Genomic DNA, 14,247 nt, shown 5'->3' with positions numbered 1-14,247 from the left:
AACTGACGGAGGACTTTCAAGCTACCGTGGAAGCATTAAAGATGGAAATAGGACAAATAAATACCAAGCTTGCCATCACCATGCGAGCGGTAGAAAATCGATCTGCTGTCCCAATGGGCAGGGACTATGGATGAATGAAAGTGCTTGAGCCCTAAGCGTATGGAGGGGCACGCGATGCGAAAGAGCTTGAAAACTTTTTGTTTGACATGGAACAATATTTTCGAGCGATAAAACTAGATTTAAAGGAAACGAAGGTGACCATGGCTACAATGTACCTAACCAATGACGCAAAGCTGTGGTGGCGATCTAAATACGAAGATATCAAAAACAACAGATGCCTCATTGACACATGGGACCAACTACAGAAGGAACTCAAAAACCGATTCCTTCCCTAGAACATGGACTACATTGCCCATCGACATTTGAGAGAGTTGAGACAGACCGGTAATGTGAGGGACTATGTGAAAGCGTTCTCGGCACTCATGCTCAATATACGTGACATGTCTGAGAAGGATAAGCTCTTTTACTTCCTAAAAGGGCTGACACCCTTGGGCCAGGACAGAACTTCAACGACAGAAAGTACAAGATTTAGCCTCAGTGCTAGGGGCAGCAGAGCGCCTAATGGACTACTCAACAGAAAGTCCTATCAATAGAAGACCCAACCGCCTCCTTCGAATGCCAATAGCGGTAGACCCTTCAGGCTTACCAATCTCATAAGACTTGGGTAAGACCTGGGGGAGGCGACAACAAGAAACCTTTGAGCATGAGAGAGCCTCCACCGTGGAACCCCAATGTATTCGGATTTAGACCCCAACCTATGACATGTTTCCTATGTAATGATCCCCACAGAGTGGTCGAATGCCCTCACAGGACTGCTCTTAGTACTCTACAAGCATCTATTCGCTCTCAAGAGCATGAGGGAGGGCGAGAGGAGGCAGTAGAAGAGGGAGAAGATGGCACACAAGTGGGAGCGCTGAGATTCTTGAATGCCTTTAATGGACAGGTCGTTCAGGCCAAGAAGACCAATGAGAAAGGTCTTATGTTCATGGATGCGGCGATAAATAGGAAGGCCGCAAAAAGTGTGATGGTGGACACAGATGCCATCCACAACTTTTGTTCAAAGATTGAAGCTCGAAGGTTAGGCCTACGCTTGCAAAAAGACGTGGGGCAAATGAAAGCAGTAAATTCCAAAGCCTTACCTATGGTGGGTCTGGCAAAACAAGTGCCTTTCAAGCTGGGAACTTAGGAGGACTGGGTGGATTTGATTGTAGTACCAATGGATGACTTTGATGTCATCTTGGGAATGGACTTCCTAGTGAAGAAGAAGGCTATCCCTACTCCCACCGCTAACAGCCTATTGATGATGGGGGAACAAATGGGAGTAATACCTGTACAGAGGAAGCAACTGAACAACCCCAAACTTCTATCGGCTCTCCAATTCAAGAAAGGGGTGAGACGCAAATAACCCTCTTACGTAGCACTGGTGGTAGCAAGGGAGGGTGAAGATGATGAAACTACCCCTCCTATAGTGCTAGATGCCTTGAAATCTTTCAACGATGTGATGCCAGACAACTTACCGAAGAACCTACCTCCTCAATGAGATATTGACCACAAAATCGAACTGATATCGGGAGCGAAACCTCCAGCAAAAGCACCTTATCGAATGACCCTCCTGAGCTGGCAGAACTACGGAAGCAACTCAGGGAGCTTTTGGAAGCAGGGTTCTTGAGACCCTCGAAGGCACCTTATGGTGCTCCAGTATTATTCCAGAAGAAGAAAGATGGAAGTTTATGCCTATGCGTAGATTACCGAGTGTTGAATAAGGTCACAGTACGAAATAAATACTCGATCCCTTTAATAGCCGATTTGTTCAACTAGCTAAGTGGAGCCAAATTTTTCACTAAATTGGATCTGAGATCGGGATACTATCGTGTGAGAATTGCTGAAGGAGATGAAGAGAAAACCACCAGCATTACATGATACGAAGCCTTCAAATTCCTAGTGATGCCTTTTGGATTGACGAATGCACCAACAACATTTTGCACTCTCATGAACCTGATATTTCGAGACTTCCTTGACAAATTTGTGATGGTGTACCTTGACGACATTATAATCTTTAACCTTACCTTGGAAGAACATGCCGAACACATTCGAATGGTATTCCAAAGATTTTGAGAAAATCAATTATTTGTGAAGAAGAAAAAATGTGCATTTGGCATGAGACGAATCAAGTTTCTGGGACACATCATCGAGGAGGGGAAGATCCGTATCGACATGGAGAAGGTAAAAGTCATCCAAGAGTGGAAAACTCCCACCAATGTGAAAGAACTTAGATCATTTATGGGATTGGCAAATTACGACCATCGTTTCGTAAAAGGGTACTTAAAGAAAGCAACTCCCCTAATGGAATTGCTAAAGAAGGAGGTGCTTTGGGAGTGGAGCAAGGAATGCGAGGGCGCATTTGACAATCTAAAGGAAGCTATGATGAAAGACCCGGTGTTGGCCCTGCCGGACATCACAAGACCCTTCGAAGTCTGAACTGATGCATCCGACTTCGCTTTAGGTGGAGTCCTACTCCAAGATGGTCATCATATCGCCTACGAAAGCAGGAAGTTGTTAGCGGCAGAAAAAAACTATGCGGCTCAAGAAAAGGAGATGCTTGTCGTAATTCATTGTCTAAGAACCTGGAGGCACTACTTATTGAGGTCAAACTTTATAGTGAAGACTGATAACTTAGCCATCAGTTACTTCCTTACACAATCAAAAGTAACCCCAATAAAAGCTCATTGGTAGGAATTCATTGGGGAGTTTGACCTTCATTTCGAGCACAAAGCGAGGAGCAAAAACTAGATGGCGGATGCCCTAAGTCGTAAGACGAAGCTTGCAGCATTAAAGGTGTTAGCTAACATGGCTTCAATGCGAGAGCTGATAAAGCAGCATCTAGGGGAGATCAGTGTGCATAGAATATCCTCAAACCATGCAAGGAAGGAAAAACTCATCAATTTTGGGAGGAGGATGGCTTACTGTGGACAAAAGAAAATAGGTTGTTTGTCCCAAAGGCTAGAGAACTAAGGAAGATGTTAATACGAGAATACCATGACACTCTGTGTGTTGGACATCCAGGGTGGCAAAGGATGTATGTCTTAATCAAACAGGGATATTATTGGCCACAGATGCGCGACGATATTACGGACTACATTCGAACTTGTCTTGAGTGCCAACAGGACAAAGTTGAGAGGTAGAAACCACCAGGGTTGTTGGAACCTCTATTCGTCCCATCACGCCTATGGGAGAGCATGTCAATCGATTTCATCACCAACCTTCCAAAGATCATGGATCTTTCGAGTATTTTGGTTATTGTGGATTGATTCTCAAAATATGCAACCTTTATCCCTGCCTCAAAGTATTGTACGGCCGAGGAAATCGCCCACTTATTCTTCAAGTTTGCGGTAAAATATTGGGGTGTGCTTCGACACATTGTCAGTGATAGAGATGCAAAGTTCATAAGATCTTTTTGGATAGAACTATTTAAGCTTTTTGGGTCCCAGCTCAACATTTCCTCCAGTTATCACCCGCAAACGGATAGGCAGATGGAAAGATTCAATGGCATGTTGGAGGAGTACCTACGACACTTTGTTAGTGCCAACCAGAAGATTTGGGCGTAACTCCTTAATGTAGCTAAATTCTGCTTCAACGCATAAAAGGGATCTCCCATAGGTAAGTGCCCATTCAAAATAGTTAATGGCCAGAGGCCCTTACTTCCACACACAGTCGATGAGTATTAAGGCAAGAACCCAAAGGCATTCAACTTCACCAAAAAGTGGAAGAACAACATGGAAATAACCAGGGCCTACTTGGAGAAAGCGGCAAATCAGATGAAGAAATGGACAGAGAAAGACAGGAGACCCCTAGAGTTCAATGTGGGGGATATGGTGATGGTTAAGCTAACTCGAGAGCAATTTCGCTGGCTGAGGGATAGAGACCCCAAGTTAATGAGAAAATATGAGGGACCAATGCCGATTATCGCTAAAGTAGGGAGGGCGTCATATAAGGTGGCTACCCTAGGATGGATGAGAGTGCACCCAGTATTCCATATCAGCAATCTCAAGCCATACTACGCCGACAAGGAGGACCCAGCGCGTAACACTTCGGTAAGAGCCAAAGTCAAAACTAAGCTGCCGAAGACAACTAAGGAAGTGGAGGAGATCCTTGCAGAAAGAACTAGACACGTGCATCGACAGCTAGTATGAGAGTACCTCATCAAGTGGAGGGGGCTAGGAGAAGAAGAAACCAGCTGTGAGAAGGAAGTTAACTTGGCACCCTACAAGTAGCAAATCGAGGAGTTCAAAGCAGCTGAGTCGTCGAGGGCGCGATAAAATAAGTGGGGGAAGATGTAAGAGACACACACACCTCCGCATTTTGATTGTAAATACTAGCCCAAGTTCTTCCAGGGTCATTAGTCAAGTCCATGGTCACTTGCTTGGATTTCTAGCTTTTGTTATACGAAATAGTGCCATTATGATTCCTCGCATATTTTGATATATATTCCTGTTGAAATGAAAATGGCTCAATAAGCTCTTTAGAGGGGGGTGGCTAGTCGGCGAATTGTTGGACTAGACCACTAGCATAGGTGAGAACTCTTGATAGCATGCTTGTAAACCTCTCTGTTGTTCTCTCCATCAAGACCGAATAAAACGAACGCATTTCCATTTCATTATGTTGTTGCCTTGTTTACTGACCATTTTCTAATGATTGTGATTACATGCTTTATTTTATTGCTTGCTTGGTGCTTGTACAATACTAATATCGTGTGGGTTATTTGCTTATGAGGGACATTAACGGTTGGCTTACTACCCGCGAGGGGTGAGTAAGCACCGCACAGCCCCGTTGCACGCTTAGAATGGTGGGATCGTGAGCCAAGCATATTTTCATTACTATAAACGTCATAATCAAGGATTAAGTTATATCATAGGTTGGTAGCAACCCGAAACACTTTTTCACAGTACTAATAATACTCCACTAGAAGACAAACACAAAGCCAAAACAGAATCTTGTAGGAGCATGCTTTAGAATCAGGGACTTGTATAAAGCTAAGATGCAGCGAGTTACTTGAAATACTTCATCCGCTTTTGCCTACGTTTTCCTCATGGAATTTCAGTCTCATTGGTATCTGTTGTCCTCACCTACATTGTAACACCCCGTCCCAAAGTACACCAGAATTTTCTCAAATTTGACCAAGGGTGACCGTTGACCGTTGACTTTTTGACTTGGATGGAATTCTAGGTTGAATGAGGTACCGTTACAAAGTACGCGTTGGCACGAGTTTGTAGACTAGTAGCACGTTGAAAACGGAGCTATGGTTTGAAAGATATGAGCAAAACAAGATTGGGGTCCAAACTGTCCAAGGGTGCCGGAGTTGACTTTTTATTTATGGGGAAATGAGCTTTAAATCATACATGGTTGTAAAGTGCTCGTCGATACTAGTTCATAGACTAGCGGCACGCTTAAATTGGACGTCTGGTTAAAAAGTTATGGACGTGCGAAGTTTTCCGACTACCATAATATTTTAATGTTTTTGAATCGATGAATAGTGAAATGCCGAGTGTCGACATCTGAGAGGTCCACGTGGGTGAACAGTGTCACCCACGATGGTTTTTATTTTGGCAAAATGGGGGGAAAGAGAAAGAAGGAGAGAGAGGAGAGAGAGAGCTAGAGAGAGAAACGATCGGCCACCATCGATTGGCCACCGTCCGGCCACTCGAGGGCCACACGTGTCGTTCAGGCAGGAGCGCCTCTCCATTTCCGACCGACCACCCAAATCTCACGGCCAACCGACCGGCGACGGGCTCGGATCGGAGCGTTTTCCGGTGACGGTGATTTTTCTCCTCCACCACCGGCCACCGCCGATTTGGCCAATTTCTGGCCACCCCAAGCCACACGCGCTTGACCGTCTCTCACCCATGGGAATTCCGGCCTACCCACCAAATTTCACGGCCACGGGACCTCCGACGAGCAGGGATCGGAGTATTTTCTAGCGAGGGGCCGAAAATCTTCAAACCTAGATCTCTTCGCCGTCCGACCTCCGTTTGCCTCACCGCCTGTCCCATTGGAACCCTCTCCCCTCGATCTACAAAACTCCCAAAAATCTCAGCCATCGGCCACCGGACGCGCCTCCGCCGGTGACGGTTGCCTGTGACCGCGGCGGCTCACCGGAAATCACTGTTCCGGTGAGTACCCAGTTGCATCGCCGGTCCCTTTCCACTAATTCTGACCCCCTGAGTCCAAATCCAGTGTCCTTTTCCTCCAATTCACGACGGTTTTGGAGAATTGAGTCTCTAAAGGCCAAAAGCTTTCCGACGAGATTCCGGCCACTTCGGGTCCAATCTCCGGGAAGTAAGACCGGATTCATAATCCTCGTCACTCAAGCTTCGATTCGGTATATAATTTGTCAATTTTGGTTAACGTTTGTGTTAGACCCCCTAGGTACCGGGTATTATTTACCTGAATAAAATATTAATTTATTTGAGATGTGTAATGTTGTTGTTCTAGGAGCACGGGTGAGTCGTGGAATTGATCCCATGGAGGATCTTGGATTAATTGCGTGCTCCAGGTGAGTGACCCACCTTTAAAAAAATATTTTGGGTAATTAATTATATTTAATTGGTGTTTAATTGATATTTAGAATTATGCTTATGTGGTGCAATTTAATTATAATTGTGAAAAATTATTATTTTATAAGTACGTATATGTTGTTGGTGCTAAACAGAATTTTGGGTTATTAAGAAATTCTCGACTATTATTATTATTGTGATTTAATTGTATTTATTACACATGAGCAAAGTATTTTCATAAATTAATTTGTGTCTGGATTTTTATATTATTTTGTGGGCATAATTGGTTTAAATATTTTAAGGAAATTATTTGTTTAAATTGGTGGTTTAAATTTTATAATTATGCCCATGGAATATTATTTGTTGGATCTCGTGTTACGAGAAAAATTATTTTTATATTATTATCGATGTTTTCGTACCGGAAATGTTAAAGGAAAATGTGGGATGGTGAATTTGAAAACTGGTATATTTTCCACGGTGATTTTGGAAAATCGGTACGGTAATAATTAATTTAATAATTATTTTAGACGCACTTATACAGTATTGGTGTTCTGGTGTATATGTGGTTAGTGCGCAAGTATTATGTCTCCCGTGAGTTGCCATTGGACCGAGGGCAGGCAAGTCTTATATATTGCGCATCAGCGGCCCCCCTCCTTGGCCGGGATGACGGTTTCAGCAGCGGTACTGTCGGGACGCCGAAGTGCCGTATGCAAGTTTCTCTCTTTAATCTCCTGCCAGTCGGTGCTTGGGACACTGGGTATCGGAGGGCATCACTGGTATATGGTGTGGTGCGTCAAGTATAAATTTTCAGATGGAAATTTCAAACCCCAAAGTGTTCAAAAATTATTTATTATATTTTATTACATTTTATTTATATTTAGGGTATTTATCTATTGTTTATTAAATTAATTGATCCCTTAGTTTTCGGAAAACACGAATATCGGGTTTTGTGAAAATGTTTTAAAAAGGAAACATTTCCAACGGAGTGAATAGTGAGGGTTTTGAGAGAAATTATTACTTTCAATTGTTTATTATTTATTATTTATCTAATTGTTGGTATTAATTAATTTCCTTCATTTGTTATATTATTAATATTAAAAGTGTTCAGTAGATAGGGTCACTCACTGAGATGATTAGCATCTTATGTTTTTCAATTCCCCTCCCCTAGGTCCAGGTTGGGAGACGTTGATTGTCCGGGGCGAGCCCGACGTCTCAGTTCATTGCCGAAAGTCCAAGAAGTATTTCTTCCCTTTTTCCTCTCCATCTTGTATTAGTTCTTTATCTGTCATCGTATTAATTTCATATTTATTTGTATAATGCTCTGTATACTGTATTGGACATTTAGTTATTAATTATGCACTGATTTACTGTTATTCATGTGAAGTGCTGTAAAATTGTGGAATTCAATTTGTAGTATGTGGGAGGAATAAGGGGATGAATTTAGAAGTGTGTTTTCAGTGCAGGAAAGTTGTGGTAAGTCCAACCTTTAGGGGAGGTTCTGCCGGATTTTCCATTGGAGGGTCCGGTAGGGTTTCCCTGGGATCAGGACTTGTCTAGGGTTCCGGTGAGAAATTTTGGACGAGTCCTGACATACATTAAACATCAAATCAACTTCAAACCTACCCTTAAGACCATAGGTCAAACCTCGTTAACATGGTTAACACCCATCGATTTTCAGACAAGCTACCGAAAGTGTCTTCTAATGGTATTCAATATGCATGCCAATCATATATGGTAATGAATTTGCAGAATGCTTATTAGACTTTAAAAAAAAAAAAATTCTAACATCTCAATGGTAGTTTTGTATAATATATGAATTGTTAATTTTATTAAATTTATTAACAAGTTATGTATTTATTAACAAGTTTTGTATAATTTATTAACAAATCTATCCCATTCCATATACATTTATCTTACATAGGAGTACAAAGAAAAAAAATCCTAAAATCAAAATGTGCCTTCCATCGAAAAGCAACATCTCAAAGCAACATCACAAACAGATGCAGAATTCTCAAATCAACATATGAAACAAACACAAGCAATTAAAAAACGGTTTATATTAATCTAGCCCACACAGAGTATTTCGTCAAACACATAATCAACACATCATAAGCAACACATCAACAATAGGAAAAAATAGAAAACTTATCTTCCAAACTAGATGTTGTAGCTCTAGTTACATCTCTGAAATTAAGCCTTCTTCCTCATGAATATCAAGCCCTAATTTATAGATGGAGGCCTTAATACGCAGATCAACAAATCACATGAAAACAAATAAAATCCCTAATTTTTTCAGGTAAATAAATCACTAGAAAAATGAAGAAGAAGAAGAAGAGGAGGAAGAAGAAGAAGAAGAAGAAGAAGAAGAATATCGAAGAAAATAAACACAGAAGAAGAAGAAGAAGAAGGAAGATCAAAGAAGACGAGTAGTACTCACCGGGGTTTTCAAATCGAAGAGACCCATGGATCGGTTTGACGAGAAATCAGAGGAGAAATGGTGAACAGTCGGCTAGAGATGCTTCGAAGAGAGGTCGGACAAAAGATACCCAAATATCTCAGTGGGTCAGCTCGATCCAGTCCCCTTCGAGTGGGATAGACTGAGCAACCAAACACCTGACTGAGACTGTGGGCTGTCCTGACCTGGCTAGTCGGTGTAAAAAACACACCCTAATGGGATATGTAGCCTAATGAGGACCAGAATATATAAAAGTCAAAATCTCAAATCACACCGAAAGGTATAGTATAGGAAAGGTATAGTATAGGAAAGGTATACTATAACTGAAATATATAAAAGTCAAAATCTAACATCACAAAACTGTGCTTGAACGGCACAATTTTTGTTGTTGTTTTAAATAATACACCATTCACTTTCCAAGTCGAAGCATCTAGCACGCCATCAATAGGGAAACTCCACGATAGTGGGGGAGCTCCATAACAAAAAAGGAGGCATCAACAATGTTGATACTAGTTTAACAACACACGAACGTTGTCTTTCCATTTTTGTTTTCTCATTTGTGAGAAAGAGAGAAATAAAGATGAACAACAACAACCTTGATACTAGTTTAATTTGTCGCAATAACCTTGAGAGTTCTCCTTCATGCAACAGAATAGCACGTAATCGCCAGTCCATAAAGGATCTAATTAGGTTGTTCTTTCGCTTCTTAGTCTTTGATCTAAACCCTTTTTGGATCCAACTTGCCTATTTTGTAATCTTATCTTTCTTTGGTTATGTGGCTCTCAAAATCACCAAACCAAGAACTTCTTTGAAACCCAAAGACCTTGATCTTTTCTTCACACCCGTGTCTTCCACCATGGTTTTGAGCATGGGAACGGTGGAAATGGAGGTCTTCTCCAACATTCAGCTTGTTATCATGACCATTTTGATGTTAACAGGTGGTGAGGTCTTCGTTTCCATGCTCGAACTTCAACTCTCAAGATTCAAGCTTCACATAAGTAATGGTGACAGAGTTGAAGCCACTGATCCTAGTAGTACTAGTTCTATTGATTATAAGAGTTTTACCACGTACAATTCTATCGAATGTTTAGGCTTTGTGGTTTTGGGTTATCTTCTGGTGGTCCATACATTGGGTTACATTTTGGTTACCAAGTATACAACCTGGGTTCCATCGGCTAATCGAGTTCTCAAAAACAAAGCCATCGAAATACCAACGTTTGCAGCCTTTACAATAGTATCTACCTTCGCAAACTGCGGTTTCATCCCCACCAACAAAAAGATGATCGTTTTCAAGAAGAATTCTGGGCTTTTGCTTATCCTAATTCTTCAAATCCTCCTTGGTAACACTTTGTATCCAAGTTGCCTTCGGTTTTCAATATGGGTTTTGTGGAAAACAACAAAGAGAACGAAGTTCAATTACATGTTAAGAAACTACAAAGAGATGGGATATAGTTCTTTGTTATCTGCTGTTCATTCTTCTCTTCTTGCAGTGACCATGTTCGGTTTCATGTTAGTGCAGTTCGTACTGTTCTGTACTCTAGAATGGAACTTGGAAATCATGGATGGTCTGAATCCTTACCAGAAATTAATGGCTTCCTTGTTTTGAGATAATGAATTCGAGACGTACAGGCGAATCGGTCTTCGGTCTCTCCACTATTACTCCACCTATTTTGGTGCTTGTTGTCCTAATGATGTAAGTTCCTTATAAGTTACCTATATGCATTGTTCATACATGTATAAATATCTAGTCCATATAGTGCTACACGTATAAATGATTTTGCATATAATAATAACAAAATTTAGCATTGTTATCTATTTTGAACAATGAAATTCACAATTAACCTAAGGTGGTTCTTAATTTTTCATGCATCAGAATATAATATGATAGATATTGCCTCTTGTGAATTTTCACAGTTTGAGATGGATAATAATATTCTACATATAAAACGCAACTAATGTAGGTAAAGATACCAAAGTGTTACAAAAATTATATGTGCCACTAGCGAAATTTGAAAAGGTGCGGTCCTAGAGAATAATCTTCACATGTGGTGTCCAGTTGCTTGTCCAGTCCGCATTCCACTGATTGCTATTGACTCTCCTATTCAAAAAGCTATTATTGTTGCTTGTTGCTTGATATTCTGGAGTACAATTTGGTGCACTACATATATTTTACTTCTATGAAATAAATTTCACTCTTTTTTTGCCATCCAGTTTCTCTCTTATTTATCTTTGAATTGAAAGTTTGAAAGGCAGAAACTAATTGATCGATAAGAAAGAAAAATAGAAAGCTTTTTTCTCTGCTTGGTGATTCTCACCTTTGGTATCTTTGGATGGTTAGAATATGCTTGATAAGATTTTTGAAAAGTCTTAATCTTCAAAAGAGTGATCAAATTACAAGATTTTCTTTTGAATGAAGTGCCTAATTATATGCTAGAATCAGGTTCTGTCCTCCCTTATGTGTGTGCATACATATATAAGTTAAAAAGAAAATATGAAATTATGAATAGTCATAGCCACAATTTCATATCGTATATACAAATGATAAAGTTGTGCATATTTTGATTTAATTGGTCTTTGAGAGAGAAAGAGGCAAGTGGACTTTCTCTATCATCGTTATATTATATATACATGTGCTATTAATATTTTGGATAATTCTTTGATTGAGTTGAATCATCACAATGACATTGCATTAGTTTTGCCAAACCTTTTATAAAATATATATATATATATATATAGATAGCTATAATATTATTTCATAACGAGTTAGCGAGAGTCAATGAGTCATAACAAAATATTTACCCAAAAAAAGAAAAATATCATAATAGTTCAGTATAACTATTTGATCAATGCGTGCTTTATCTTTTCTAGTACCTCCCACCATATATATCATTTTTTTAGCACAAACGATCAAAATAAGTTATCAAAAAGCAGAAGACAAAACGACTTTGCCTCAGGATGGAAAACTTTCATTGAGTGTATGGTATTCCCACCACTCTCTTATGTAGCCATATTTGTAATTCTTATCCACCACTCTTTTATGTGGCCATATTTGTAATTCTTATCTGTATCACATAGAGAGCAAAGATGAAGAAAGATCCACTCAATTTCAACGTATTGAACGTCATCATTGAGATAGTAAGGTATGTTTCTCTTAAACTTTCACTTCGACTAGTATTCCTGCTCTAATACAGTCATATGCATTTGATTGCATACCACAAAAGGAAACATATGTCATAGTTTGAAGAATAAAAGATTGCACCAAAAATACTACTTAACAATATCAAAAGGTCTTGTTAAAATGCTCCTTAACTCACCTAAACATAACATTCTTAATGCAAATCTGGAAAAGTTATTTTCTCTATTGGGGAAAAAAAAATGGTACAAATAAATACACTAAGAAAATTGAAGATATAAATATCAATATTATTGCAGACTTCAACTTTCCTACTTCATAATTCAAGCAAACAGAGTAGAGATCCGACAGTAAAGCAAACAATTGGTAATATGGTAGTCAATTTATTACATCTTATTACAATATTATACCAAGTACAAGAATTCGATGATTTTCATAAATCAAAATTTCCCAATATTGAGATAACCTTGTTATGTTCCTTCTTATTGTTATTATTATTAGTTTAATTTGATTATAGTACATGTAAGAATTGTATCTTAATGTTGCAGTGCATATGGAAATGTTGGGTTTTCAACCAGTTACAGCTGTGAACGACAATTGGAACCTGAGTGTGTTTGCATAGACAAATGGTATGGCTTTGTTGGTAGGTGGAATGCAAAGGGAAAGTCTATTCTCATTCTTGTGATGTTTTTTAGGAGGCTAAAGAAGTTCACCTTACAAGGGGGTAAAGCTTGGGTACTATCATGAAAGATCTTTAATTGTCTTGTTCATATAAAAAGAAATATGTCTTAATCTTCTTTTGGTTTTCGGCGAATGTAGTCTATCTTAATCTTGTTCATAGGAGAAAAGTCTTGTGAAATTGATACATAGGACGTATGAGAGTATGTCTGTAATATATGTATGCCAATATAAGTTTAATTTTAAGCTGTGATATCATTGAGATGGAATGCAATAATGTTTGTTGACCTCAAGCAAGTTCTATAAGATATTTGTAAAGTGAACCTATGAAGCCTTTGAAAAGACACTAATGAAGTAAGAAATGTAAACCTTAGAGGGAATTTCAAAAAAAGAATGACTAGTCTACAATAGTTGGTAAAACGTAGAAGAATGTGGATTACTCAATGCTGGTACAATAGGTTTCCAACCCTTAAGTATGATAATGAAACACAAATAAGAGTAGAGGTGTAATTAAGGTTGAGTTTGAAAGTATAAAAAAAAAAAAATAAAACTGATGAGAACATGTGGGATCAAACAAGGGAAGAATAAGTTTTTTCTTTGAGAGAGTGTGAGAATTGTTACCAAGAGAAAAGGTGAGAAAAGTAAGCAACAGTGGAAAAAGGAAGAAGTATTTGAAAGACATGAGAGAATTACGTAATTAAGTGTAGTATTCTTAGACTAAATTAAAAATTAACTACATTTTCTAGTTCACTTAGAAAACAATTTCAGTGGGATTCAAGAATCCTCTATTTAAGTACAACGAGCTTTTTTAATTTTCCATTTGAAATTAAGATAGAAAATAAACCCCTCACTGTACAGCAAATAACAAATAAGTTTAAGAGAAAAAACTGTAATGCAGCCTCCATGTCAAGACCTCAAACTCAAACAAATAGATCCTCAAAGTTACATAATTAACCAAACAAATAGTAGTAAATAGAAGGATAAGGAAACATACTAAAAAGAATCATCCACAGAGTTGCAACAAATCCAACTAGACTCTTTGTACAGAAATCAAACATGATATGAGAAACAAGTACATAAATGCATATCAAATTTCCTCTAAAAAGCACATAGAAGAACACAGTCCCACTTGTCTACTAAATCAATTTATATTGCACACATATAATTTATATCAACACTCAACAATCTATTAACATATCTTAAGCAAATCCGAAATTATACAATATTAATTCTCCTTAACCTCTCACTTTCAAGACAGACCAAAAAACCACCTCTTTGAAATGGGCTTTTGAAAGCAAACATGACGTAGGGAGTCACAAGTGGGATCACCAACGAGCAATTCTCAGGTCTTCAACCTGTCTAGAAATTAG

The 14,247-nt window shown here is 39.0% G+C and overlaps 1 protein-coding gene and 1 pseudogene across 1 annotated transcript; both read left to right on the top strand.

Annotated features, from left to right (window-relative positions):
- The first annotated feature begins 1,276 nt into the window (after nucleotides 1-1,276).
- LOC132799493 (uncharacterized mitochondrial protein AtMg00860-like) lies at nucleotides 1,277-2,538 on the top strand. The gene is made up of 2 exons (XM_060811495.1): nucleotides 1,277-1,450; nucleotides 2,197-2,538. The coding sequence occupies exons 1-2, from the start codon at nucleotides 1,277-1,279 to the stop codon at nucleotides 2,536-2,538; spliced, it is 516 nt and encodes a 171-aa protein (XP_060667478.1).
- A 7,108-nt stretch (nucleotides 2,539-9,646) lies between these two features.
- Nucleotides 9,647-13,017, top strand: LOC107426079 (sodium transporter HKT1-like; annotated as a pseudogene).
- Nucleotides 13,018-14,247: the final 1,230 nt, after the last annotated feature.

This window comes from Ziziphus jujuba, chromosome 1, assembly GCF_031755915.1.
Source record: "Ziziphus jujuba cultivar Dongzao chromosome 1, ASM3175591v1".
Taxonomy (NCBI): Eukaryota; Viridiplantae; Streptophyta; class Magnoliopsida; order Rosales; family Rhamnaceae; genus Ziziphus; species Ziziphus jujuba.
Note: the sequence above shows the minus strand (reverse complement) of the source record. Positions and strands in the feature narration are given on the sequence as shown.

What these genes read in the sequence shown, in the direction of transcription:
- LOC132799493 (XM_060811495.1), top strand. Translation starts at nt 1,277, where the DNA reads ATGGATGACTTTGATGTCATCTTGGGAATGGACTTCCTAGTGAAGAAG. An exon ending in CTCTCCAATTCAAGAAAGGG is followed by an intron (nt 1,451 to 2,196) that starts GTGAGACGCAAA and finishes TTATTTGTGAAG; the next exon opens with AAGAAAAAATGTGCATTTGG.